General features: G+C 36.4%; 1 protein-coding gene across 1 annotated transcript in view; it reads right to left on the reverse strand.

Moving 5' to 3' along the window:
- Window positions 1–11,584: 11,584 nt before the first annotated feature.
- LOC149808556 (glycosaminoglycan xylosylkinase-like) overlaps window positions 11,585–27,795 on the reverse strand; it is a 37,517-nt gene continuing 21,306 nt past the window's right edge. The window contains exons 4-7 of the mRNA XM_089950882.1: window positions 22,268–22,457; window positions 18,392–18,595; window positions 12,765–12,818; window positions 11,585–12,332 (exon numbers count right to left, since the gene is read on the reverse strand). Of these exons, the coding sequence (XP_089807008.1) occupies window positions 12,128–12,332; window positions 12,765–12,818; window positions 18,392–18,595; window positions 22,268–22,457 (653 nt within the window). The 3' untranslated portion in view covers window positions 11,585–12,127. The remainder of the gene's footprint in view (window positions 12,333–12,764; window positions 12,819–18,391; window positions 18,596–22,267; window positions 22,458–27,795) is intronic.

Here is a 27,795-nt window from a genome sequence, read left to right on the forward strand (position 1 = left end):
CTTCTCTTGTTTTTCATCTTTGTTAACTTACATAAATCATGTTCTTTTATTTAACCATATATCAAAGGTAGAACTTGTTTTTTCATATGTCAGTCAATGTGTTCATCTACCAAACTATGTACATGTGTAGTATACAGTATCTGGTCGTAATAAGGATAAAACGGTTTAACTATGACTATTGAAGCCTTCTTGGTTTTCCAGTTCTAATGTCATTCAGGTTGGTATAGATAACATTTCTACAGTTCTAAAAGTTATCTGCCAACCAATTTTGAGAGAGACCAACACACATGCACATGCACACACACACACACACACACACACACAAATACATGCACAGTCTAGCTATTTGAGCTCATAAATGAAACCCAAACTGCGGAGGCCATCAGTGCTGATTACATGAATAAACTGTTTTGAGATAGTGCTGTACAGTTTCATATTTTGCATAGGGTTACATTTTCAAAGAAATAGAATTTCATCAGTTTCCATCACTTGTCATAATGGCTATTTTAAAGAGACATTGTGGATCTTAGATATTGTTCAATGACCATTTAATTCCCATTATTTTTTTATATGATTGATGTGTATGATATGGGTTACAGAGTATAGCTTGGTCTTACTTGAGATGTGCACCTTTCAAAAATGGGTTCCTCAGTTTCCCTCACTTGTTATAATGGCTATTTTAAAGAGACATTGTATATCTTAGATTTTGTTTAAGAAACATTTAATTTCCATTATTTTGTTGTATGATTGACGTGTATGATATGGGTTGCAATGTATAAAGCTTGGTCTTACTTGAGATGTGCACCTTTCAAAAAACTGCTAGCTCCTCTTGGTCATTTTCACTTCAGGACTTGAAAGATAAATAGTATTTTTTTTAAAGGTAATAACTTTTTTAATATTTTATATATTTGGTAATTCATTCATTGCACTTTCAGAAACTGTTATTGTCTAGTCTGGCAAAATTTGTTTTCCTATGTTAATAACTTCTAAAGATAGTGTGCTATAGACTAATTCAGGCTGATTTTTTTAGCACAAGTGAGCAGTCATTTTAGTTTTGTGTGCTTAGATCATATACAATTTCCACAAGTACAATATCCAGAGAAATTTTAGCCACAATACATGAAAGTAACATTGATATACCAACATTCCTTCCATTGTGCATATTACAGATGTAAACAACTGCCACTTTATCAGACGTTCATAATCCTCTCTTTTGGGCCCTGATAAACCATTTTAACTTTATTAAAGACTATGGTTTAATTTGTTGCACTTTGGGGAATGGGGAGGGGATGAAGAACACAGAAACGTGTAGTAGGGAGATTTCTTATTCATATACATTACCCGATAACAACACCTTAGAAGAACTACTACTACCTCACAAATCAAGCACTTGTAGGCTAAAACATTTTAGTTAAAAAGTTGAAAGTTATCAGACCATCTACGTGACAAATAGTGATCTACCCTTGATACAAGAATTGGTGCCAAATCTCGTGAAATCCCCAGTTATTACTTCCACTCATGCCAAGTATCATGCCTCGCAAATTCCATAAAAGCAGTTTGGAAGTTTTCTGCCCTGAAACAACTTGGAAGTGTTTTCATCTTTGAAAGGGAAGTATACTCCATCTATAAATTTCCAACTTTTTTGTTCTTTATGTCATTGATGACAGAGTTAACTTTCACTAGATACATGCAGGTACGTTTTCTATTTTGTCTTAGCATCCACTTCATAGTTACATGCATGACGCTTTACAGGTTTCACCTGTATACAACATCCTGGGGCATTTTGTACAAGTAACATTGTCTCATAATGGATATTGTAACATCTACTTTGTAAGTATCAATCATGACACTTCTGTGCTTTGTTATGTGCACTATAAAAAAACTCATATTACTGTATAGTTACCTCCATGGTTGGATATGTACAGGTAAGTTTTCTATACAACACTGGATATGTACAGATAAGTTTTCCCTACAACATTGGATATGTACAGGTAAGTTTTCTATACAACATTGACTCCTAACATCCAGCTCCTACATTACTATAATGGATGCTTCAGTGATTTTTACCAATATAGGCTGTAGGATATTGGCCTTCCTACAGATGAAGTATCACTAGAATTGGTTATTTGGCATCCAGTTTGTGCAAGTGTTTATTATAAGCAACATTTGTGATTTTACCTGTATAGGCAGTAAAAACTGGCCTACTACAGGTTACCTATTACTAGAATTGGTTATTTTTCACTTTGTTTGTATTAATAGCAACACTAAATCTCTACTTGTACAGGTCATGTGTACCATTTAACAGGTATAGTGTGCAACTCTGCTCAGACTCTCCTAAGCTAATAAGCAGGATGTGCACAACACTACTTGTATATATTGTCTGCTCTATTTGTATTACAGATTTAGATCATGGGCGAGACCAGTCTGGGCCACAACCACAATTGATCATACAGCATCAGTCCCCAGACAAATGACCTTGTATAGTCCACGACTTGCATAGTGTCGCTGGCACTTCCTGCATACAGTGCCCAGCTTAGTGCATCCTATATCCAAGAACCCAGTTATATATTCATTGATCTAACCTGTGTAATGCTGCTAGGCACTTCCTGTAGATGACATCTAGTCTATACAAGCACACTCGTTGATCAGTCTAACATGCATAGTGCTACTAGAGTTTTCCCACAGACAGTGTCCAGTGTATATAGACATGGATGAATCTAACTCATATTGTGCCTATAGACACTCGTGGCATATGTTGTCCATCATGGTGCCTCAGTTTCCAAGAGATGTCTCTTCACTAACACTCAAGCATTTGGCACCCAAAGGGAGCCTCTACTTGGCAACACATTGGACATAATGGGATCTAACTCATCGTGTGCTGCAAGTGTATGGATCCAAATTCCTTGACATTATTCTCCAACTACTTTGCAGTTAGCATAAGAGACATTGGCTCCACTACCTTAATCCAAAAACTGGCTCTCAAGTTCCCTTGTTAGTAGATCTTACTATACTGAGTGAGACTCTGCCTTGCAGGCTTTGACTCAATAAGTTTTCCGCCCACTACCATCAGAGTTATTTCTTCTTTTTTCTACATCATATGCCTCGTCTACAGTTCCAACATCAGATGATCATGGTGGTGGTGGTGTTGTTGTTGTTCTTGTAGGGTTTAACGCCATTTTTCAGCACACGATATGCTATGCATGGCGGCCAGTATTAATGGTGGAGGAAGAACCCGGAAAGAACCACCGACCCACGAGAAGCTACTGGCAAGCTTTCTCACATACCCACATTGGCCGAATCCGCAGACAGAGGTGAGATGGCAGTGATCCGTAACGGAGAGCACTTTAGACCACTGGTCCACTCGGGGCCCCAGTTCATGGTCTAAGGAAGGATATACTTTCAGTTGCTTCCACAGTCTCAGTGTTCTGCTGGATACCCATCAGTTGATTTCTTAACATCATGACCAAGGGCTCAACGTTGCATCCAAATATCTATTTCAGTAATAGGAATACAGCTTAACGTTTCCCAACCCAGATCTCACCATGCTTACCTGGGAGCATGTTTATAGAATGGTCCACTTTGTAAAGATAGAGGTCCACTATACTGTGGCCATGGCCGTAATAGCAGCTATGAATTTACAACAGGTGGAACAGGATCTAATGCCCTCTAACTTTTCTGAGAGACCATCATTGGCCAAGCTGTGTTCGCAACCTTATTCATTTAACCTTTTCAGTGATCAGATTGAATCCGCAACTAGACAACAAGGGGTAATTATTTCCGTCTCCCACAGTCTCGGATAAAGCAGAAGAATTTGCAAGGCAACCAACAAAATGTCTCAGATTTCCTTAAAGCAGAGGCCACTGGGAAGCAAACCTACCGAATTTACAACCTTCAAAAACCACAGCTCTAATAAACAAAGTGCAAAGAGATTTCGATCGTTTTGCCAACCACTCTCTCCACTTCGAGGATACCTTTGCAAATACATCCTCCGGCAATTGCATTCGATTCGGATGCGAACACGAGACTGGTGGAGCACGCCCTCAGCATTGTTATTTATATTTTAATATTCTTGAGATGAAAACCGTTTTGAAAGCTTTTCATTGGTCTCTGGAGAACCTACATGGGAATGAAGTTATTGTGCCCAACAACGCAACGGTGGTGATTGATCTGAAACAACGAAGCAGAACCAATTTTCCAGATTCTTGTTTTGGGTTTTCTAGAATGGTGTTTTCAAATCCAAGTTCGACATATCCTTGGTTGGCTAATGACTTTGAGGCCTCTAGTGTAAGAACGAAATAATACATAAAAGAATGGTTTGTTCATCCCTAGTTTTTCACTCGACGGATGCTCAATGGGACTGTCCTATGATGGAACAATTGGCGATGAAGTGTACTGTCAAAATCCCAACCTTTGTCTCGCCAGTCCCGGATCCAAAATGCCTGGACAATGGATGTTTTTTATATTGATGTATATAAAAAATGTATACACGTCTCGAGCACCTCAGGTTCTGAAGGTGATACATGAAGCAAATGAGTGTCTTCTCATCCTGATTGCTCCACTTAAATGAGAAATCTTGGATCAGCCTCATTCTCGCAACAGAATCGCCAAGAATCAAGATGACCCCTCGTTTGCTATAAGCAGTCGTGGGGGTGGGGGGTGTCAACCGTGTGTGTCTAAGAATGGCAGATTCTACCGAGATAAATATTTGGAATTTCATACAACAGTATAATACTGGATGACCTGTATAAAAATTATCAGTTAATAGTACCTGATGAATACTGTAAATCTTGAATTTACTAATTATACTTCAAAAGTGCATGATTTCTTTCATTTGAATTGAACTCATTTGGGCAAGAAAAATGGGTTTAGGTGTTTGTAACTAAACAAGTAAATCCCAATCGCAGGATTGCATTAAATTGTCCTCCTACTCAGCAGTATGCCCATCAGGGGACAAATAATATAAACTGGGATTTCCTTGTCTAGGTGCAAACCCCGATGTAGATTCTATTAAACCAGAAGAGGGTTACAAAGACTTACTTTCAAAAAGACAGCACAGAAAATGAAAAACACTACAATAAAAGTATATTTTCAGTAAATAAAAAGATAAGTTGAAATATTATACATGAATTTTTTTCTTTCAAATACCCTACAAAAATACTGAAACAAAAAAAAAAAAAAACATACTAAAATTGTCAATTAGTTTCGGTCAGTGGGAATGCTTGGTAGAACGCTAAAGCAGCTGTTCAAAGGAAGGTTGACAATTCTCGCTGTTTCTGCAGCTATTGGCATTAATAGCAAAATCATTTGGCCTAAACTTGGCAATTTTAATAAGAAGTTTAACACTGTTGAAATCTTAGTGCGACGTTTTCGTCTGTCAGAATCTTCTTCACCTGAAATTCAATATTGGGATATATTTTACGGTCTTTTGTTTTATATTTGGTAACCTGAAATAAATGATCAAATTATGTTTTCCCGCTGCTACCCTCTATAAAAGTATATCCAACCTGTTCCTTGTATTAATTTAGTTCTAAACTCATAATCGGGCTGCGCGAACCATCCCCTACTCAACCATCAACCCTATCAATCAACACCTATTCAACCCTAAGTCATTATTTGTAAACATTTTTTCAACCTCACCTTTGTTTGGACTAGCATCGTTTTAACTGTGTAGTTGAAACAACAGCTGAATTATTTTCTCTTTAATAGCTCTAATCAATGATGTGGGATATTATAGGTATTACAAATTAATTAAAATTTTTCTAGATCTATATCTTTGTTTTATGGATAAAGTGGCTTGTCAAATGGTAATATGTAGCAGTCAGGAAGCAGTTTTCTTATCTCAAAGTAGACGTGAAACTTGTTTATTGATATTATTAAGCCGTTCCAAGATATAAATTCATATAACGTATTTCACATCCTGCTTTTGTACACCATACTGCCCAGTTTAAAGGTCACTAGCCACCTGTATTATACATATATTATAGTCATTATATGCACAACATAAAAATGTTTTAGACTTAAAAATCCGTTTTAAATTTAAAAAAACATTCTGCATTCTCCGTAAACAATCTGTAGTTTCCGTGTTCGAAGAATGGACATGACGTACATTGATCCCTTCTATTCAACCTAGCCATTAAAGTGTTTCATTTCCCCACGTAAATGTCTGTGTGACATATTTCGATCGTGCGTTTGTACAGCAAATATGGTGCACTGTGTTGAATATGGATGTAACCAAAAGAGTGATGATTGGACTCAAAAGACCCCGTTTACCACAAAAATGTGGATTGAGGCTGTGGTATCGAAAAGGACGAGGGATGGGAAAGTCGTAAATCCCGTAGAAAGCTATATGATGCATATGATAAGAGATAGGAAGAGCGTAAGTAAAATATATCAAATAAAGGATTACAGTACAGTAACGTGCAGAGAGTAGACTTTGGTCAAACTGTTTAACATTATTATTACCAATATGAACTAAAAAGGATTTTTTAAAAAGCAATCCGAGGTATTACTCGGGGTGTACAGGTCTGTAGAATCAGTAATATATACATATATCTTATTTACCGTATATATCGGGACACGTTAAAATAATTTCTTTTCCTGTCCTAGAATTTATGGTGAAACGTTTTTTGTTTTCTTTATCAAGGTATATATCTCAAGGCCTAAGAAACGAAATAATTTTGTGTCCAATTTGTGCCCCCCTCCCCCCCCCCCCCCCCCCCACTGCACGGTACAATAAAATAGATAAAACTTATTTGAAAATAAAATGAAAGAAACTAACCTTGCATTGTTATCATTTATTCCCTTTTTCGTCATGAAAAATTTATTAAAGAAGATACATGCATCCACGAACTCCTTATATGTAGCAGATGCCGGCAGGCTTATGCATCCTTACTGTAGTTTGTATCGCTTATGTCATAACAAAATCGCAAATGAGACGTGAATATCACCTGATTGCTTGAAGGCACCCGTCATTCACGCACGATACGTTATAAAATGCAAAATGACCAAGATAGTGTTGTTTCAAGGTTAACTATATGACGGTATCTCGCAAATAAAAATCATTATTTGAAAATGCATTCACTCTGAGTGCAAATGATAATCTTTTCGCTAGCATGGGTTACAAAAGTATTATTAGAGCAAGTTATTGCTGTGTATACTACTTACCCTTTGAATATCAATGAACGTTTGTATCAATTATGATCACATATGGCAATCAAATAGAAGCCCAGATGATGAATAATCTGGCAGCGAGCAATAAACTCATTACTTAAACTTACTGACAGGATATCAGATACAAAGATTATTTAATTACAAAGTAAGCCAACCCCGGAAACTGACTTTGGATTCTTTGTGTGCCGATTTTTTTTCTTCATGAAATGGCCGACATAAGGAAGCCAACTTTGGTTCTTTTTGATTCTTTTTAAGTGTGCCGAATTTATGTGGGTTTTTTTCTTCTTACAAAGTCGGCCGACATAGGGAAGCCAGCATTGATTCCTTTTTACCTGTATTAACGGCAATTTGAAAATAAATTGGAACAGTTTTGAAAGAGACAATTTAGTGCGTCGTGCAAGCATATCGATGTAAGGCTGAACGCTAAATTAGTTTTCAATAGTTTTATCAAAATGTTCCCTTCCCATTGTTTATAGTGTTTTATTTTTCGACAACAAGAAGCATGTACTTCGTCTTGTGGGGATAAATGTACGCCATTTCCTGTTGGCGTCCTCTACATCGTAGCTACGGGGAAGCAACAGCGTTGTATACTTTCAATTGCGAGTAATTGAATAATTATTTCTTCTTTACACTTGATAATTTTTTTATTCTTTTTGTGCGAGTATAACTACATGTAGTCATGTAATGCAAATATAGATGTAAAAAGAAAAATGTTAGAGCATGGCCGGTGACCTTTAACTGCTTTTGCTCAAATCTTGTACAATAGAGTGCTGTATATGTTTTCAAAGTACACATGTATCATCATCATCATACAATGTTAACGAATATTTTCAAAAAAGATATACCGGCCTATATTTAAAAAGGCCTTTTGTGCATAATATATCATTATCACTTTATATGGATATGATATTCCAATATCAGCTGGTGCACTGAAACTTGCTGCATGACAAGGGTAATTTGTCTGTCTTCTAAAATCTGGATTCCATAATTGAATTTCTTTTAAAACCGGAGATAAGCACTGCCATTTTTTTTTTATTTTTTTTTTGATTTGGGTGACCCTGTTATAAAAGGAAGGTTGTCTGATCCAGTGGTTTTTGAAGTGCAGTGACTGCAAGATTTGTAAAGTTTAAAAGGCCAGTGGCCTCACACGAATGCCACAGGATAGTTTTCTCGTAAACTTTTGGCCACCAGTAACCCAGGCATTTTAATATCATTTTGGCGGCCAATTGCCCAGGTGACTACTGGCTCAGATTTTTAATAAAATTTAGGTTTTTGTTGTTGTAACAATCGAATGGTTGAGATGTAAACATTCAAAATTAGAAAGTCGGTAAATCCTTTCAAATGGAGCTTTTAATCAAATTTAATAATTTTGGAAAACACTGTAAAGCGTTAAGAATTTGGGGTAAATTCAAGAACTGTAGTCTTAGTCGAAAAGTAATGTTAATATTTTTGACAACTTTTTTTCATAGCCAACCTAGAAAGAAATACTAGAATGGGTCAAAAATTTAGTCGCTGGCCTAGCACGAAGATTTTACGAGTGTCAACCTAAATCCCATACATATTAGGTACAAATTTTTAACATTTAATTCTAAAACGTTGGGGTTTTTTTTAATTTTTTTAAAAATAAATCTAAAAATGGCGATTGTAATTACTTAAAAGTCTCACAAAATAGGCACAGTTAAAACGGCCACAGTTAAAATAGCTACAATTAAAACGGCCACAGTTTTAATGCAAATTCATGTTAAACTGTCTTTGTTAAGAGTTTTATAATATTACTTAAAATCGGAAAAGGGGGTAAAATTTGGATTAAGTAGCCTTCTAATTAGGTTTTCCCAACTGCTCTTAATCACAGAAGGTTATCAAATTATACTGTGGATGGAGAGAAGAAAGAACAAATATGAAACAGTAACCTTGATACGTGTACCAAACTTAATCACTTTATTCTTTAAGGCTTTAAAGTAAAGAGCAGAAGGGAGTGGCGATAGAAAACAAAGACTTGGACATTGGACCCTAAGTGTTATACACAACACACGTACCAGCAAAAAACCAACTTTCATCCCTTAATCTGAAATGGCTTTAAAGTTATGGAGCACAAGAGATAGGGTCTGGGAAAATTTTGCAATACTAAGCTGTGACCAGAAACATTAAGGTAGTAGCCCCACCCTTAATGTAGTAGGCGACACACCTAGTGACGATGTGCAATGAGTTCTACTTCTTAATCTAAAACGGTATAACGTTACGAAGAGGAAGAGAAAGTGATGAAAACATAATTTATTGCGCGTGACCTTGACCTTGAAATAATGACACCACCACCCGAACGTGGTATGCGATGATATGTAAGTATATAGTTTCATCCCCTAATCTCGAATGGCTTAAAGTAAAAAGGATGATGCCATGTTAGCTTTCTTTAGAAAAGCGAGCAAGCCACACAGTATCATTTTCCTCGGATCGAAAACCTTGAAAAAAAGTGTCACGAAAGGATGCGCAGAAACATGAATTTTATGACCTCTGCTTTTTGTTTTTGAAGGCGAGAGCATAAATTGACATAACTTTATAACCTTGGCCTGAAGATCTTGAGGCTTTACTCTTTGGATTTACTTTGAGGATTATTGAAATGGAACGTTCATGTGCAAATGAAACGCCTTTTATGAACTCGAAGTACCTGAGCCCTATAAGGCAAGGGCTCACTGCGCGGAAGTTAACAAGGTATTGGGATCTTCCTGAGTTCTTTACTCTCTTGAAGCAGATGTGTATCTACTGACTTGAACAAAAATCCGCCTCAGGCGAACCAGTACTTTGGTAAAGAATATTTAATTTGAAGTCGCTTTTGCTGACACGTACATATATGGATGATCAAAGAGCATATGCTAAACGGGTGTGTAACAACTGCCCAATGCTAAACGGGTGTGTAATAACTGCCCAAACCATTAATGGTTTTTTCTCTTTAAAATATAACGGTGTTTTGGCCCGACTACCCTATGAAAGCATGTTTAATTTGTATATTTGATCATTGTCGAATATTTAAGAATTTGGCAATATATTTTTTTCTTTCTACAACTATGGTTTGTATGTGTCTGTAATTATCTAATCAAAGATAGTGAAGATATATGAATTTGAATATAAACCTTAAGCTTCTCTGCATTTCATTTAAAATGTAATCTGCCATTTAAAACAGTATGGTGATGATAATTAGTGCAAACACAAGAATATAGTTGAGCCCAAGGGTTCAGTTTAATTAGATTGCTCTGGTAATAATTTGCATACAGCATGTCGTATATGATACTTATTTCTCTTGAACAATTACTTAGTGCATAAATTATATACCAAACACGTGCAAAAGGGTGTTTAACACAAAAACCCTGTCTCCAACCAGGGACGTGTTTTGGCGCTTGTGACCAGAAGAATCCAGAGTGAATTACGGCGCTTATGATCAGAACACCAAGGGCTATATTATGACCCTTGTAGCCAGAACACAAAGGGCTATATTATGACCCTTGTAACCAGAACACCAAGGGTTATATTAATACCCTTGTAACCAGAACACCAAGGGCTATATTATGACCCTTGTAACCAGAACACCAAGGGCTATATTATGACCCTTGTAATGTTTTATTCATTCAACAAACCAATTGAATAATAACCAGCCTGATCATGTAAAACCTTGTATTCCTGGTTGTTGGGATTTCCAGTGACCCTGTTTTAAACAGGGAACAGAACAGTGACTTATTGGACAAGAAATTGACAGGAATACATCATTTTGTGTACCTCTGTCGTGCAATCCGAGTTTTCAGGTACTTGACTCATTAGTTTACAGATCCTGATTAGTACAGCACATTGAGTCTTTAATTATTTTGTAACAATGATCGTAAAATATATGGAGATGATCTGATGTAACTTATTTTGACTTTGCTAGCTGTAATGAAAATGTGCTATGAAAGTTAAACCTCTGCATTGATTAAAATGTTTGCTTATCAATCACCGGTTTATTATTTGAAAACCACTTTTTCCTTTTGTATCAATAATAGATGAATGGAACTTGTAATGTTATTTTCGACAGTCATGAAAATGCAGTGAAGTTACTTGTATTCGAGTTCTTCTTCACTATATTTTTCTTCATTTTTAACGAATGTAACAACTCAAATCTGGGGACAATTTTGAAACAATTTGATTTATAGCTAAGATTCATTTTCGAACACAAATTATTTTTAAGAAAAACATACCAATATGTAGAGTGGAGACTGAACTCTCCGTTGATGCAATCTGAGGTGACTTTTAACACTTTCTTTCGGAATAAGAATTATAAACACAAACACACCCTCAATCACAACACCAAAATGGCAGCTTCTTCTGTGAATACTAAGAGGCGGGTAAATATCCAGATGATGGATATACTGCTGTTACTTTAATGGGCATTCGATCACATGTGCTAGTACAGTAACTTGGGATCTCTTTAACATAACAGGAGGAAGTCAGACCTAGGTACCGAAAGAACTTTGATACCAAACCTGTGTAATTCTAGTCCCATGTGGGTCTTAACGATACAAATTGTGTGCAAGACAAATCACAATCCATCACGAAGGTACATGTTTTACTTAGGAAATTTTCTTTAGACAAGTGGAGCAGTGTGCGTAAAACCCAACAATGTCACATTATTTGCATTCTTGAGTATTTTTCAATTGGTGTGTTCTCTGGAAATCCACACTTACATAAAGTGTGCGTATTTAGCAGCATTGATGAACTTTAATGTGAAAGATGATTCGAACCACATATCCAACTGCAAAGCAGGAACACTAGACAAAAATCAGGTAATAAGATAACCACCCATCCCCGACATTTGTAATCCTATAAAAGAAAGTTCAGCAGCAACACTGACACGTCCAATGCAAATCTAAAAGTCTAAATGTGTTACAATTTTCTCCTTTCTTACTGTCTTTTTTAATTAGTATTATGTGATTGATTAATCAAAAACCACGTTTTCCAGTCCTTTGTGTGCAATACAGAAATCCAGAAAGCTGACGAGTTCTCTCAATCGTGCCTGCATTTGTTGGAACAGCTGAGGTAATAGTAAGGGATAGATAGGGTCATCCCTGGACTCGTTGTCAAACTCCTCCGTTAACGTGTTCTTCAGTCGATAGAGAGCATCAAATGTAGATCTTCGAATACTGAAAATGTCAGGTGGTGGTAGATGATGAATTATTGTGAATAAATTTGAGAAATATTTTTTAAAGTGATACACGTAGGTTTAATGCATGTGTATACTGAAAATATACATATCTACTGAGTACATAATAATGGGGTGGGGGTGGATAAGGCATAACAAACTATTTTACGTCCATCATAAATCGTCTAACAAACTGTATTTTGTACCAAGTAAATGTGTACACTCAAAGATTTTAACATGCAGTGAAATAGTCCTAATGTGAAGCTTTTATATTCTTCAGGTAAACAACTATATGAAAAGCTGTTAAAGGAAAATAAAACTTTTCACTTTATGTAATCGATTATGTTAAGAGAGAGAGAGAGAGAGAGAGAGAGAGAGAGAGAGAGGGAGGGAGAGAGAGAAAGAGAGAGAGAGAGAGAATACTTTCTCTTACCTACAACACTGGTAAATGGGAGCACCCAAGAGTATCACGGATCGAAGGCAAAATCTGGAAATATACAGTAAATGATACGTGTAGATATAAATACCTAACACTCAGTGTGTGTATGTGTGAGATCTGGGATTTAAAGGAGCTTTAAAAAAGTTTAAGTCATAACGCTTCGATGTCTGTAGTGTGCTGCAGTTTGTAGTGATGTCTAGCACTCGGGCATCACGCCGCAGGCACGTAGTATATTGTCCCACCCAGTCACATTACCCTGACACCAGGCCGACCAGTCGTTACACTAACCTCTTAATGCCGAGTGCCAAGCGAGGAAGCTAACAATACCATTTCGAACCCGCTACCTCCCGCATCCGAGGCGGACGCTCTAACCACTTTGGCCACCGGAGCGGTCTAAATACATAAATGGTAACATAGAAGGCAGGAGAGCACCTAATACAAATGCAAAAACTTAAACTAAGCCAGTAAAATGTGAAACAAATGTAAGTCACATTGAAATTGGTGCCGTAATAAGAGATGTAAGTCACACTGAAAATTCCGTATGGGTGCCGTAGTAATAAGAGATGTGTATAATATAGTTTAATGATTCAAGAATGAACAGTGAAACCATAAAATGTAACCAAAGTCAGTGATGCCTGAAATATGGGTTGGTGGCATATCGTTTTATGAGAGTGTATAATTCGTCAAAATGCATCCTCCGATCAAGTTTCATGATTTTAGGTATACAGGGTGCAAAAACCTAAACGAAAAACCTTCACCTAAGCCAATAAATTATGAAATGTAGTTCACCATGACCTTTATTTGATGCTTTGATGCAACAGTACTGTACTAAAACAGAGATCAGTCATTCTAGCATTACCAGAGATCGAAAAATAAACTTCGAAACAAAACCTTTAAAGTTCAAATAAAGGGCCATCCTTTAGTACGTACGCAAAAATCTGGCAAAGCTTGACCCCTCCCTCCCACCCCCCGTACACATGCGTACTATTTTACACACACCCCACCTGCGTACGTACGCTTGACGAACCCCCCCCCCCCCCCCACACACACACACACCCGAATTCTATAGAACGGCTTATATTTAATTCACGAAGAAACGATCAAAGATTAATAATATTAACGTGCTTAATAAACATAGTCCACCGACCTTGAACATCTGGCTGCATCAAAGAAATAAGCTGCGTAACTTTAAACAGCTTATCTAGTGACCGTTAAAATTCCAACGTCAACTGAACCCAGTCGAAAGGTTACGTATTAGTCAAATTATTATCGAGGTTTCACCACCCACCCCCACGTTCCCTATGCGTACGTACATTATCTGTAGACCACCCTCCATACGCAAGTGTTTGCATTTGGGTTTTCAAAAAAAAAAAACCTTCTCCATGCATCCGTACTAAATGGACTTTTCCTTAGACTAGGGTCTTGTACTCACCAAGATAAATTTTTGTACTAAATTTAATAAATCTAGGTGCACAGTGCATGCATGCATGCATGCATGTACGTACGTATGTATGTATGTATGTATATATGTATGTATGCATGTATGTATGTATGTGTGCATGTATGTATGTAGTGCAAAATATGGTCACGAGCTGAACGTAAATACTAAACTAAGACAGCCAGGTACAAAATGTGGGTCACACTGACCTGTAAGTATGTTGGTGCTGTATAAAATCACACTTGTTGAGTGATTTATGCTTTAAAGTAAATCCAAATTTAACCAAATTAATGAGGTGTGAAATATGGTCACTTACATAACATTCACTTGTCAGAATTTTATATAATTTCCCTATATCATCATAAAAGCTTTCAATTGTTTTGTATCCTTATAATAGGTTCCACCATTTCTGTTGTTCATGAACAACAGACATGGTGGAATCTATTGCAGGGATATGTAATTAGCAAGCTAATCCGTTTGGTATCTTTGTACAAAGTTAACCCAAAAAAAGCCTTAGTCGATTTTAATTCGTTTGGTATCTATGTACAAAGTTAATCTGAACCAACTACACACTCGCTGCCTGGATCAAATGTCATGTTTATCATTTGTCTCTTACCCTAAAAACTATATGAAAACTGTTTATATTTTCGACACATTTCGAATTTTCCGTTCCCAATGAGCTGATATCTTTGAGATAAGAACAATGTACTGAATAAAATTATTAGTTTGGGGGTGGGCGTATTTTATTGTGTTAAACTTGAATAGTGATCTTTATGCAGTACAATGATGTTGAATTAGTCCAGCACAAACGTTCTCGAACAGATGGTTAATTTCAGCATAGCGAAAAAGTTCAATAAAAACATCACACCAAAATCTATTGTAATGGATTTATACAATTACCTCCAAAAAATGTCAAATAAGTGATCAGAAACACATTCTTGTCATTATATTAAGACGCTTAATCCAGAAAAACTTTTAAATAACATACAAATAATTACAACTGAATCATATTTAACCCCCTTTCCTTTAAGGAGTATACTGATATCTCTTGTAACCGTCCTAGTTTTACCGCCTCAAATAGACTGTAAAATGCAAATTCAATTAATTTTCAATATGGGTGGAAGCAGTGGTACTGCAGCATGAAATACTGGCTTATTCTTACAATTAGGATGGAATTTTCATCAACATGCACCACCAAGCACCAACGTCACCATTACGTTTCAGAATTATATGTATCATAGAGTGGAATAAAACCATTTGGTCATGAGCTCAGCCCCAAAACTTGACCGGAGCCAATAAAATCTGAAATGTAGTTTACCGTGACCTTTTTTTTGTAAGGGTTTTGTACTAATCAGGATAAGCAGAAATGTCAAGTTTGATGATTCTAGCATAAAAAGAATTTGAGAAAGTTTTATTAAACAAGTCAGTCAAGCGTTAAGTATTGACCACAGTTACCTATTTTTGCAATGAGGTTGTAGTGCTCTTCAAGACGAACCACTCAAGTTTCATCTATCTATGCATAACAGTAATTATACTAGGTAGGAAAAGCTATTTGGTCATGGGCTAGATGCAAATTTTAACCTAAGCTAACAAAATGTGAAGTCAAAGTAACCTTTTGTTCCAAAGCTGTGCTACTAACAGCGATGCATATAATCGTATAGTTGGACAATTCTAGCGTGAATATAACTTGTGGAAATTCTTTTTGTTGAGATTTTAGTTATGTTATGTATGTTGAATTTGCATTGTTATGTTTTTTATTCATTATATACTATGGTTAATTGTATTTTGGACTTGACCTTGTTTAAAATCAAGTTCATTTTCTACCTGACCCGAATCATTGAGTTTGGTTTTGTAAACAATATGTTTATGTCAATCAGAGTCCAGAACATTGGAAATAACCCATGAAATACCAGGTCCACCTGTCGATTACCACATATTATAATTTTTGTAGCAGACCTTTTACCTTGTAAAACATTTCGAACTTCTCAAAATGAAATCTTCCATAGATCATATGTATTTTTTTTTTGAAAATGCTAATTATGGCCTGAGGTCAAGTAGGGGAGTATATAATCTTGTTTATCACGAAATTATTCATTCGTGCTGTAAGATCTGAGCAGAATCAGTTGTGTTATTGTTGTGTCCAGTATTTCATTTGGGCTTGAATTTATTATAATTATTTATTTTAAGATATTCTTCTTTGGCAATATACAAATTGCTCAAAAATAATATTTTTGGAAATAGAGATTTGGATTTATAGTCAATATTAAAGAAGTAGATATTCTTGTAATGTATTATTGTGATTCAACAAAAGATTTGTGGCACATCACTACGACACAGGCAATCAAGACTTCCAGCGCTGGATTTATTTTGGAATACCACTAAAATGTATTCAGAACTTTAGTAATTAGGACTTGTGTTAGAAATTCTGGGATCAACTAATATTTATTTCGCAATGCTGCAAGTTCTTTTCACATTTTTCACTTTTTTTTCTAGGACAATAAATTGTTTATTGAAGTTTATAAAACATGTTTGTTTTCGGTTTTTGAGGATCAATGCATATGTTGTATGACAGAGCAAATGTTCAGGACTTCGAGAAGCAATGCATACGTTGTATGGTATGGCACATGTTCAGGGCTTCAAGAAGCAATGTGTTTTCGCATCGTATGGGACATGTTCGGAGCATCTAGAAGCCTATTTCTGTTCTATTTCAATTTAATGTTTCTCGGTAAAAGTTTAAAACTAGCACATCCGGCCATTACCTCAAGATATCCAGATCTTTAATTTTATGAAAGATCAAGCCTGTTTTTATTCAGTATTACTGCCACACATTAGCACTCTGTTACACGTAAAAGAGTCGAACAAAAATCGGCGCAACACTCGTCTAAATATAAATAAAACGCGATTTCAAAACCCTTGATGGACTAAAATTTAAGGAAGATATTAAGCAAGTTCCTTGGCACACAATTAAGATACAAGAATATATAAATGTAAGGTTAGCTTTTAATGACTTATTATTTCCTATAATTAAACAGAATTTACCATGCCAAGAACGTAGAATCAGATGATATTGTGATAAGTGGACTAATTATATTTTATAGTCTATGCATACCAGGCATTTGCTACATGATAAAGCAAGAAAAAGAACGTGCAAAATTAACAAAGTATAAATAAATTATTTAGATGAAACAGTCGTCAAACAAATCGACTTAAATGTGGAACAAATTAAATGTTATCTAACTTCATCGAAACTACATTCTTGTACTAAACTTGTTACTTTTGATGGGATAGTAGCTAATGGCTTTAGTTTCAATGATTTCTACTGAGGTATTGGGTTATTTATAGGCAAGTACTTTAATTGGTCACAACCGGAGTCTGAACATGCGTAACAAGAGGCTTACTTTCAAATACCGTCTCGGATTCGGCTAATGTGGTTATGTGAGAAAGCTTGCCAGTAGCTTCTCGTGGGTCGGTGGTTCTTTCCGGGGGTTTTCTGGGTTCTTCCTCCACCATTAATACTGGCCGCCATGTATAGCCTATCTTGTGCTGAAAAATGGCGTTAAGCCCTACAACAACAACAACAACTTTCAAATACCAAACATTACTGATGATTTATGTAGAAACAAAAGACTGTTGGTGTTGATGGCCTGTTGGTGAAATGTCTGACTTACATACCGAATACGTCCATAGGAACCAATATTTTTGTAGATTACTGGAGAGAGAAAAAACTATAGCTACCTTAACCCCTTTTTACAGTCAGGAGACAAATCGAGTGTGATTGATTAAAGACCCGAATCTGCTTACCTACTGTTAGCAGAATTTTATAATGACGTAATTTTCATTTTATTGGGGGTGGGGGTGGGGGTGGAGTGCAGAACAAAATTTAATTACCCCAGTGCAAATCTGGCTTTTATCAAAATAAATGTGGAGTAGGGGCGAATTTATAAATATGGCGATGGGATGCGTAAACAAGTGAAGAATCCTCCGGAAGCTCCTGCATCTTAAACGTTTCCAAGATATCATTTGAACCATCTCACTGTAGAGGAAATTTAATCTATAAAAGCGTTCCGATTGTATTGTGCTCAATTTTTATTTTCGGGACGGGAGGGGGCCGCCAGCAAAGCACCACCACCTACCTATACCCTCTTACTGGACCCACCCCTGCAAACAATTGGACAAAACTTACGACTGACCAAAGTCGATCATCACATTTGTTATTGTTAAACCGTCATCTCCAGTGATGTAGGTGTGTCTTTGGTCGACATTGTTCAGAAGGTAGTCGATGGCTGCCATGTCAATCACGTGGTAAAACATTCTATCATCATTGTACGGAGGCCTCGTTCTGAACTCGTGGCAAAATCTATCAACTCCAATTGGAAGTCTGAAAAATCTAAACATGGAGTGAAGAATTAATTTATAGCGATTGATAGAGGTTATTCAAGCCAATCTAGAAGAATTCATCTGCTGTCTACCAAAGTACGCCTTTCTCAAATTTACGTCCAATATTTAAAGTCTACACAGATCTGAGGTAAAACTGTGTTGAAACATGGTCGAATCTAAGTTTATGACAACACGGAACTTGGGCGGAAAACACGATTAAAAACAAGAATTAATTCCTGTTCCATTTATATTTATTTTCATAGTACTATTGTTAAAACAAGCATGTTGGTAAAATCCACGTCTCGTGCTTGCAATGATCGTACGACTTCATCTAAAGTACACGTGCCCGCAAATGAATAAACATTGCAAATGTGACATTTGATACATTTGCAGGAAAATTACTGGTCCCCATCTGCCGCGTGGTCCTCAGTTTTGTAACAGGTCGTGTTATTTATTATAAAAGAGTCAGTTACACACTACGCTATGCTGGCACACGTACTTGCACAGATTTAAAATTAAATATATGCAACTATAGTGGTCAATATGTACAGATATGAAGAACAATATACTATACAAACGTTACGCATTTCAGCATGTCAGAAGTCGTATATACATACATAGAATAAAACATGAACATACTATTTCTTGACAAAATGATGCAATTTTGTATTGGTAGGTCTTAATATATCATGCAGATGATCAAGAAAGACTTTCTTTAATGAGGTTTTAAACTAAGAAAGGGAATTTGAATTACGTACCCTCAGTGGTAAGGAATTCCAAACGTTAAGTGGTGATACAGTAAAAGAGCTTTCGAAATGGTTGGTGCTCGAACTCTGATTCTGCAGTTCTTTGTTAGTTGCTGACCAGAGATTAGCCCGAGTACATGGTAATTTTAGTTCATTTAGGTTAGATACAGACTCTGGAGAAAGATCGTTAGAAAGTACATGTCATGATTCCTTAATAGTAAAAAGTGTCTTGTTTGAATAGGTAGTCATGTAGACAAGAACACCAAACATTCGAGGGAGTCGTAATAGGAATTATTCAGGCGGCCCTTTTCTGGAGTTTGTCAGTTCCGAATAGATGATAATTGGATGTGTTTCCACATAGGGTACATCCATAATCTATACGTGGTATTATATATCCTGAAGAATAAAGTTAACGAGACTGTGGGTAGAAATTTCAACAGTTATTTTAAGAGTTATTTTTAACGACCATTGTCCATGTGTGATATATATATATATATATATATATATATATATATATATATATATATATATATATATATATATATATATATATAATCTATGTTGGGGTTTGGACCGAGACAAGGAAATCCCAGTCAAGGGGTAACATTTGTCTCCCCACAAGGCTTGAAGAGGGGGAGACATAATGTAACCCCGCGACTGGGATTTCCTTGTCTCGGTCCAAACTTCAACATAGATTCTTTTTCTCACCCAATAATTTCCTTTAAAGTAAGAAGGAACTTCTCCGTTGTGCAATATAGTTCACGCACCAATGTTTACCAGCGGTGTATTAATACAAATATGTTAATGAAGACTGTGGCGTGACTGTGTTATCCGAAGTACACAGTTTTCATGCGTGAGCCCAAAAAATAACATAAAACGTTGCATAGTAATGAGGTATTATCACATTTAATATATCGATGTTATATGATATTAACAATAAATAGTTAATATTTATTACAAGAAAACGTTTCATTTTCAACAGTTCCAATTTAGAAAGTTATATTGTAAATAATGAAACGATACTGGGTCCACGACACTGTTGTAGTGTATAGGCTGTTATTATAACGAAATGTTACATGTAGCATGAGTGTCCGTGCTTGGGTTATTCATGGGTAATTAGTGATCTGTGTCGCTATCGTATATAACTCTCCTTTTCTGTGGAGGAGGTGAAACTGTTTGTGACATACTTGTTGTTGTCCTTAATATTGAATGTAAAATAACCCCACTGTATAAAATACCCTCCAAATACGGACTCTAGCGGGCTAACTATGTGCTAAACTTTCAAGTTCACGGATTCTTTGAAAATTTATTTTTCCGCTTGGAAATATGGCAAGTGCTTCCGTGAAATTTGCTTATGGATAAATGTGTTGACGGATAAATTATTCCTTCTCTCTGGTAAGTGCATTATTTGTCATTAAATATTTAGGTATATTTTTGATTCAACTGGGGCACAATGGAGATGCTTAACAAAATTAGATTAAAGCAGCATGTTTGACCTAACACATTTCTGCCTGTTTTCTGTAGTTGTTCAGATACTTGTGAGGCTATGAAGTGTATAGGTCTATAGCCTATGTGCATGGATCAGTGTTTTCTGTCATAGTTCATTTCACACAGCATTGATAATGTTATCCTATCTGAAGCCATCATTTTTCAAGTCAGCGTCATTAAATGTAGCTAACAGTATATAATTCGTTTCACACGAAGTATTTAAAACTAGTTACGTAGCTTTAGCTACATTTAATGACGCTGACCTGACAATGTACTGAGCTAGGCCTGCATATAGGACAGAATTGACCGTGCTGTGTGGAACGAACAAGCATAATACCAAAAAGCTCGAAATCGCATGCGTGTGTCTCTGTCTCTCTCGAAGTGTTTTTGTATAGTGTGTTCTCAAAGATGGGTTTACCTTAAGTTATTATGCTTTTGTTATATATTTGTTGTTGTTGTTGTTGTTGTTATTGTTGTTGTTTTATTTTAGAACAACTACGTCGGGCACAGCAGAATACAACAAGGGTTTCATTTTTTAAAAGTAGTTCTGAGCGCGTGGACACCTCGCCTGAGACGACTGGTCTGAGATGACTAGACTGAGACGAGAAAAGTAAGGTTAGTAACACAGCTAGATTTCTCTGTCGCATGGGTGAGAAACGTGTATTCCAGCTGAGATGTTGATTAATGTAGATAGAAGTTTGTTTTTATTCTTAACATTTATCTAAGCCATTCTTGAGTCAAAAGTAAACCCATTTTACAGGATAGGCGGTGCCTAGTACCATTTGTAATTCATTTCGTTTCTGATGTTTTGCTGACACCAAACGGACATATTGTTGATGTCGATTTGAAATTTATTTTCAGTGGCTTCAAGGAATTTAAAATATGAATGAAGTGCAGAACTATGTCTGAATCCTGAGTGTGATTTATGGAGGACATGATTTATGGAGGACATGTTAAGATATCCAAAAATATGCTTCTTTACATGTTTTTCAATATAGTTTGAAAATTCTGGAAATTAACAGGAAGTGACGCTATAGTTCATTACTATTTTCTATGACGCATATATTGAAAAAACCGACATTTTCAGACGTTTCATGTGAATTCTATCTAGACCAAATGATTTGTTAGTGTCTATTTTAGTGGTGTGTGTGTGTAAAGAAGAATTTGTGGAAACAATTTGATAGAGACATTTGAACGTCAGTTCAGGAAAGTGAATAAAGACATGCAAGATACCAAACGAATTAAAGCTAAACAACACGATGCACATGAACAAAACCATACGCTAACGGAAATTAAGTTTTTTTTTAAACCATGCCCACGTCTTCCTGGGGCTTTTGAACTATGAGTATTACTTATGACGTAGCAGAACTGAAAAACCGATGCAAATTAATCCCATAGTAACTTTTTCTTTTTTCTTTGCTTATAAAATGAATCACATTGTGACTTACTCTTTGGCCTTGGCATAAAAATGAAAGTCATGGTACTGATACTTCTCATTTTCTTTGCCATGCGGATAAACGATGTGGATTGCTTTGTTAAGCCAGATTGTTGCTGAGCCCAAGATAATCCCATTGTGGAAACAGAATTCTCTGGAAACTTTTGTAGATGGACAGCGCCATTCGAAACATACATCGGTCCCTGGCGTAAGAGAAAATATAAATGGCGCTATGTACACGAGTGATCATAGTAGTTTACATTTTGTAAACGCTGGATCTATTTGTAAATTTTTTTAAAAACTGTAAATCACAACAGGAATTGGGGCTTCTCCTACTTTTGTTAACTGAATGACTTATTACAAAACCACCAGCGGTGCCTAATATGGAGAGTACTCAAAACTAGCTGCACAAGTCATATTTATCTGGACAAGTCATATTTATCTGTGTCGCTATCTGGTATAGATACGAGAACATTAACCTCAATATGAACTGGGCCATGTGAATTATACTTGACGACGGCAGTTCGAATACAACGACAGATAGTAAAGTGTGTGCAAAATAATCACTCCACGTTACAACAAATAATTACTACATACCATTAACAATGGTACAAAGCTAAATTGTGTTGAATTTGAATTTTCAGAAAGATTTTACATCTCACGAGCTTAACATAAAAGTTACAATGTCAAAAAGTGATGCCTATTTGTTCACAAGTTTGGGCGGGATAAAGGTGTGATCAAAGCTGTGTTGAAGGATGGCAGAAAACTCATGAATACATGTCGAATAAAAAAGGAGTTTTACACAAAAAGGATGAAAAATAGGAAAGAAGTTTTACACAAAAAGGATGAAAAATAAGAAAGGAGTTTTACACAAAAAAAGGAAAAAAAATAGGAAAGGAGTTTTACACAAAAAGGATGAAAAATAGGAAAGGAGTTTTACACAAAAAGGATGAAAAATAGGAAAGGAGTGTTACACAAAAAGGATGAACAATAGGAAAAAGTTTTACACAAAAAGGATGAAAAATAGGAAAGGAGTTTTACACAAAAAGGATGAAAAATAGGAAAGGAGTGTTACACAAAAAAGGATATAAAAAAAATAGGAAAGGAGTTTTACACAAAAAAGGATAAAAAATAGGAAAGGAGTTTTACACAAAAAGGATGAAAAATAGGAAAGGAGTGTTACACAGAAAGGATGAACAATAGCAAAGGAGTTTTACACAAAAAGGATGAAAATAGGAAAGGAGTTTTACACAAAAAAAGATGAAAAATAGGAAAGGAGTGTTACACAAAAAGGATGAAAAATAGGAAAGGAGTTTTACACAAAAAGGATGAAAAATAGGAAAGGAGTTTTACACAAAAAGGATGAAAAATAGGAAAGGAGTTTTACACAAAAAGGATGAAAAATAAGAAAGAAGTGTTACACAAAAAAGGATAAAAAAAATAGGAAAGGAGTTTTACACAAAAAGGATGAAAAATAGGAAAAGGAGTTTTACACAAAAAGGATGAAAAATAGGAAAGGAGTGTTACACAAAAAGGATGAAAAATAGGAAAGGAGTTTTGCACAAAACGGATGAAAAATAGGAAAGGAGTTTAAAAAACAAAGGATGAAAAATAGGAAAGGAGTTTTACACAAAAAGGATGAAAAATAGGAAAAGGAGTTTTACACAAAAAGGATGAAGAATAGGAAAGGAGTTCTACACAAAAAGGATGAAAAATAGGAAAAGGAGTTTTACACAAAAAAGATGAAAAATAGGAAAGGAGTTTTACACAAAAAGGATGAAAAATAGGAAAAGGAGTTTTACACAAAAAAGATGAAAAATAGGGAAGGAGTTTTACACAAAATGGATGAAAAATATACTAAATGTACAAGACTTTAACCTAATCTATGAGAATCTGTAAACAACCAGAGGTAACGAAATCAAAAAAATGCTCATTAAATCATAAGGACATTACAACAACAAATTTCAATAAAATAACGTGTATAAAATCACTGTGCATTTTTTCTGAATATAATGGTTTACTTATTCGCATTTTAACACAACCATACACCTTATCCTACAAACAAACTAAACAATTAACCAAACTCGGGTGAGTTGGGAAAGGTTATTAAATCACAAGTATGAAGTAAAATCCAGTACACCTTTTCACCTTGTGAAGTTATGCAGATACAATTTACGCTGAACTTCAATTTTGCATGTCATAACTGAACGTATATTACATAAGTGATACAAATACCGCTTGAGGCCACGCTTTCCAGAATAATAACGTGCCGAAGAACCTGGTGTTCCTCGCAAAACAGCTTACACCAGAGATGCAATAAGTTGCAACATATTTACATATACAACAAAGAAAAAAACTTATTGAGAAACGAGAAACCGGAATAAAAATGTCATAGACGTAACGAGTATTTAAATCGCCGAGATGTAGTTACCACTTTGAACAGCAAGTTCAAGAAAAACTGCTCTGAAGGAGAATGTGAATAACGATGTGAAGTGTTGTGTGATTTGGATTTTTAACGTAGCTTTAACACTTTTTTCAGTCAAATCGCTACGATGTATGCAATGTGGCAGTTTATAGTGATGTCTAGCACTGGAGCATCATGCCGCAGACATGTAGCGTGATGTCCCACCCAGTCACATTATTCTGACACCAGGCCGACCAGTCCTTACACTAACCTCTTAATGCTGAGCGCCAAGCGAGGCAGCTGTTAGTACCATTTTTGTAAGTCTTTGGTATGACTCGACCGGGGATCGAACCCACGACCTCCAGCATCCGAGGCGGACGCTCTAACCACTAGACCACGGGGAATAATGAAATAATCAAAATCGAGATACAGATATCGATCGTCTAAGATTAAATTTACGTCGGAGTCATCAAATAGGTCCAGCGTCTTTTTAGATACTTAATCTACCCTTCTGGAGGTGAACATATGTTCTAATACTGCCACCTTTGTAAAGAGATTCGGAGAGATCAAAGAGCACCATAGAATCTTAGGAGAGGATACCAAAGGAGCTACGTTGAGGAGGATATCAATAAAAGTAGACTCCTGGACAGAATAACACTCCTGAAATATAAAACTACAAGAGTGTGTCCTTCATTTCACCCCTACAACGGAGTGTACGCAAGCAAAGGCACTATTTTGAATCGCCTGAACGTCTCAAGGCATATTTCAAAAAGTTCCTATGGTTGCGTACCGTAGACCTAAACACCTCAATGTATATTTCAAGAAGTTCCCATGGTTGCGTACCGTAGACCTAAACACCTCAATGTATATTTCAAGAAGTTCCCATGGTTGTGTACCGTAGACCTAAACACCTCAATGTATATTTCAAGAGGTTCCCATGGTTGCGTACCGTAGACCTAAACACCTCAATGTATATTTCAAGAAGTTCCTATGGTTGTGTACCGTAGACCTAAACACCTCAATGTATATTCAAGAGGTTCCCATGGTTGCGTACCGTAGACCTAAACACCTCAATGTATATTTCAAGAAGTTCCTATGGTTGTGTACCGTAGACCTAAACACCTCAATGTATATTTCAAGAGGTTCCTATGGTTGCGTACTAAGACCTACACACCACAATGTATATTTCAAGAGGTTCCTATGGTTGCGTACCGTAGACCTAAACACCTCAAGGTATATTTCAAGAAGTTCCTATGGTTGCGTACTAAGACCTACACACCACAATGTATATTTCAAGAAGTTCCTATGGTTGCGTACTAAGACATACACACCACAATGTATATTTCAAGAGGTTCCTATGGTTGCGTACTAAGACCTACACACCACAATGTATATTTCAAGAAGTTCATATGGTTGCGTACCGTAGACCTAAACACCTCAATGTATATTTCAAGAAGTTCCTATGGTTGCGTACTAAGACCTACACACCACAATGTATATTTCAAGAAGTTCCTATGGTTGCGTACTAAGACCTACACACCACAATGTATATTTCAAGAGGTTCCTATGGTTGCGTACTAAGACCTACACACCACAATGTATATTTCAAGAAGTTCCTATGGTTGCGTACTAAGACCTACACACCACAATGTATATTTCAAGAAGTTCCTATGGTTGCGTACTAAGACCTACACACCACAATGTATATTTCAAGAGGTTCCTATGGTTGCGTACTAAGACCTACACACCACAATGTGTATTTCAAGAAGTTCCTATGGTAGTAGTAAATGGGGTCACCCTAGCGACAATGGGAATTAGCATTACAGAGACCCCTGGGTCACTCTAGCGACAATGGAAATTTAACATGGAGAAAAATCGTGGGTCACTCTGGCGACAAGGGAAATTTAACATAGAGAAAAATCGTGGGTCACTCTGGCGACAAGGGGAATTGAACATGGAGAAAAATCGTGGGTCACTCTAGGGACAAGGGGAATTGAACATGGGGAATAGAGTCTGGGTCTGTCTAGGGACAAGGGGAATTGAATATGGGATTTTTTTTTTTTTAATTTTTTTAAATTTAAATTTAAATTTAAATTTACAAAAAGGGGTAGGCAATGGAAAGGCTATCTCTTTTCGAGAAATATGGCTGGCCCTGAAAAGGGCCTTTGGGTTTATGTTAATATTAACATAGATGGCATCTGTCACATCTTCTTCTTCTTCTTCTTAAACTCCTTCTAACTGCCGGTCCATACACAAGTACCCTCTTGAGACATCCTTGTCTTTCTATGTAAACTCTCCTCATCTATTGACTAGTATCTGTCCTATCAACAACAGTCCACTTGGACCTGACATACATGAGCATGTCCGTCCTAAACATCATGGAAGACACAAGGGTGGATGACTCAACTGTGGTCCACATCTTGAAGCGACGAGAATAGGTGAATCAATGCAGTGAACTGCGCTTATTTATAGGTACAGGAAGGATTGAAACGGATTGAATTCATTCACCAATCCGAACACGCGTTACAAAATTCAGTCAGCTCGCATCCAATCCGAAGAGAGCAGTCTGTGACGTCACGTGGTCTATATAGATTTGCTAGCGCTTGTGTGCAGTCAATCTATGCGACAGTGATTCAACATGACGGAAACTCAGAAAACGATCCATTGGGGTGCACCAGCAGGGGAGACTGCCCAAGGGAACCCGGACTTACTTTCAGAAGAGGTACATTGGGATTTTGTGGATTTTCTTACCTCGCAAGAATTTGTTCCGGAACCTTCGTTACCTTCTTCATTACCGCAAGTGGAGAATTTTAGACAGAGACAGAAAGAAGAATTGGAGAAATTTATGCAACGACAAAAGGAAGCGGAACAAGCTTTTCTCCTACAGCAACAGCAACAGCAACAAGAAGAGGTAAGAAAAAAACAACAGCAACAACAGCAAGAAGAAGTAGCAGCAAAGAAACAAGAGGGTGAAAATCAAACGACTACGGTACTGTTGGACATTTTAGCGGAGTTAAGGAGTCTGAAACAAATGTATCAGACTTCTTTATCACGACCGAAGAGAATACGACCTTCCCGAGCTAAACACGCCAACCCTGTGACTAAGCCTATCGTACCACCCTTAGTGATTTCAACCC

The sequence above is a fragment of the Sinohyriopsis cumingii genome, chromosome 1 (assembly GCF_028554795.1).
Source record: "Sinohyriopsis cumingii isolate HCF-2022 chromosome 1, ASM2855479v2, whole genome shotgun sequence".
Taxonomy (NCBI): Eukaryota; Metazoa; Mollusca; class Bivalvia; order Unionida; family Unionidae; genus Sinohyriopsis; species Sinohyriopsis cumingii.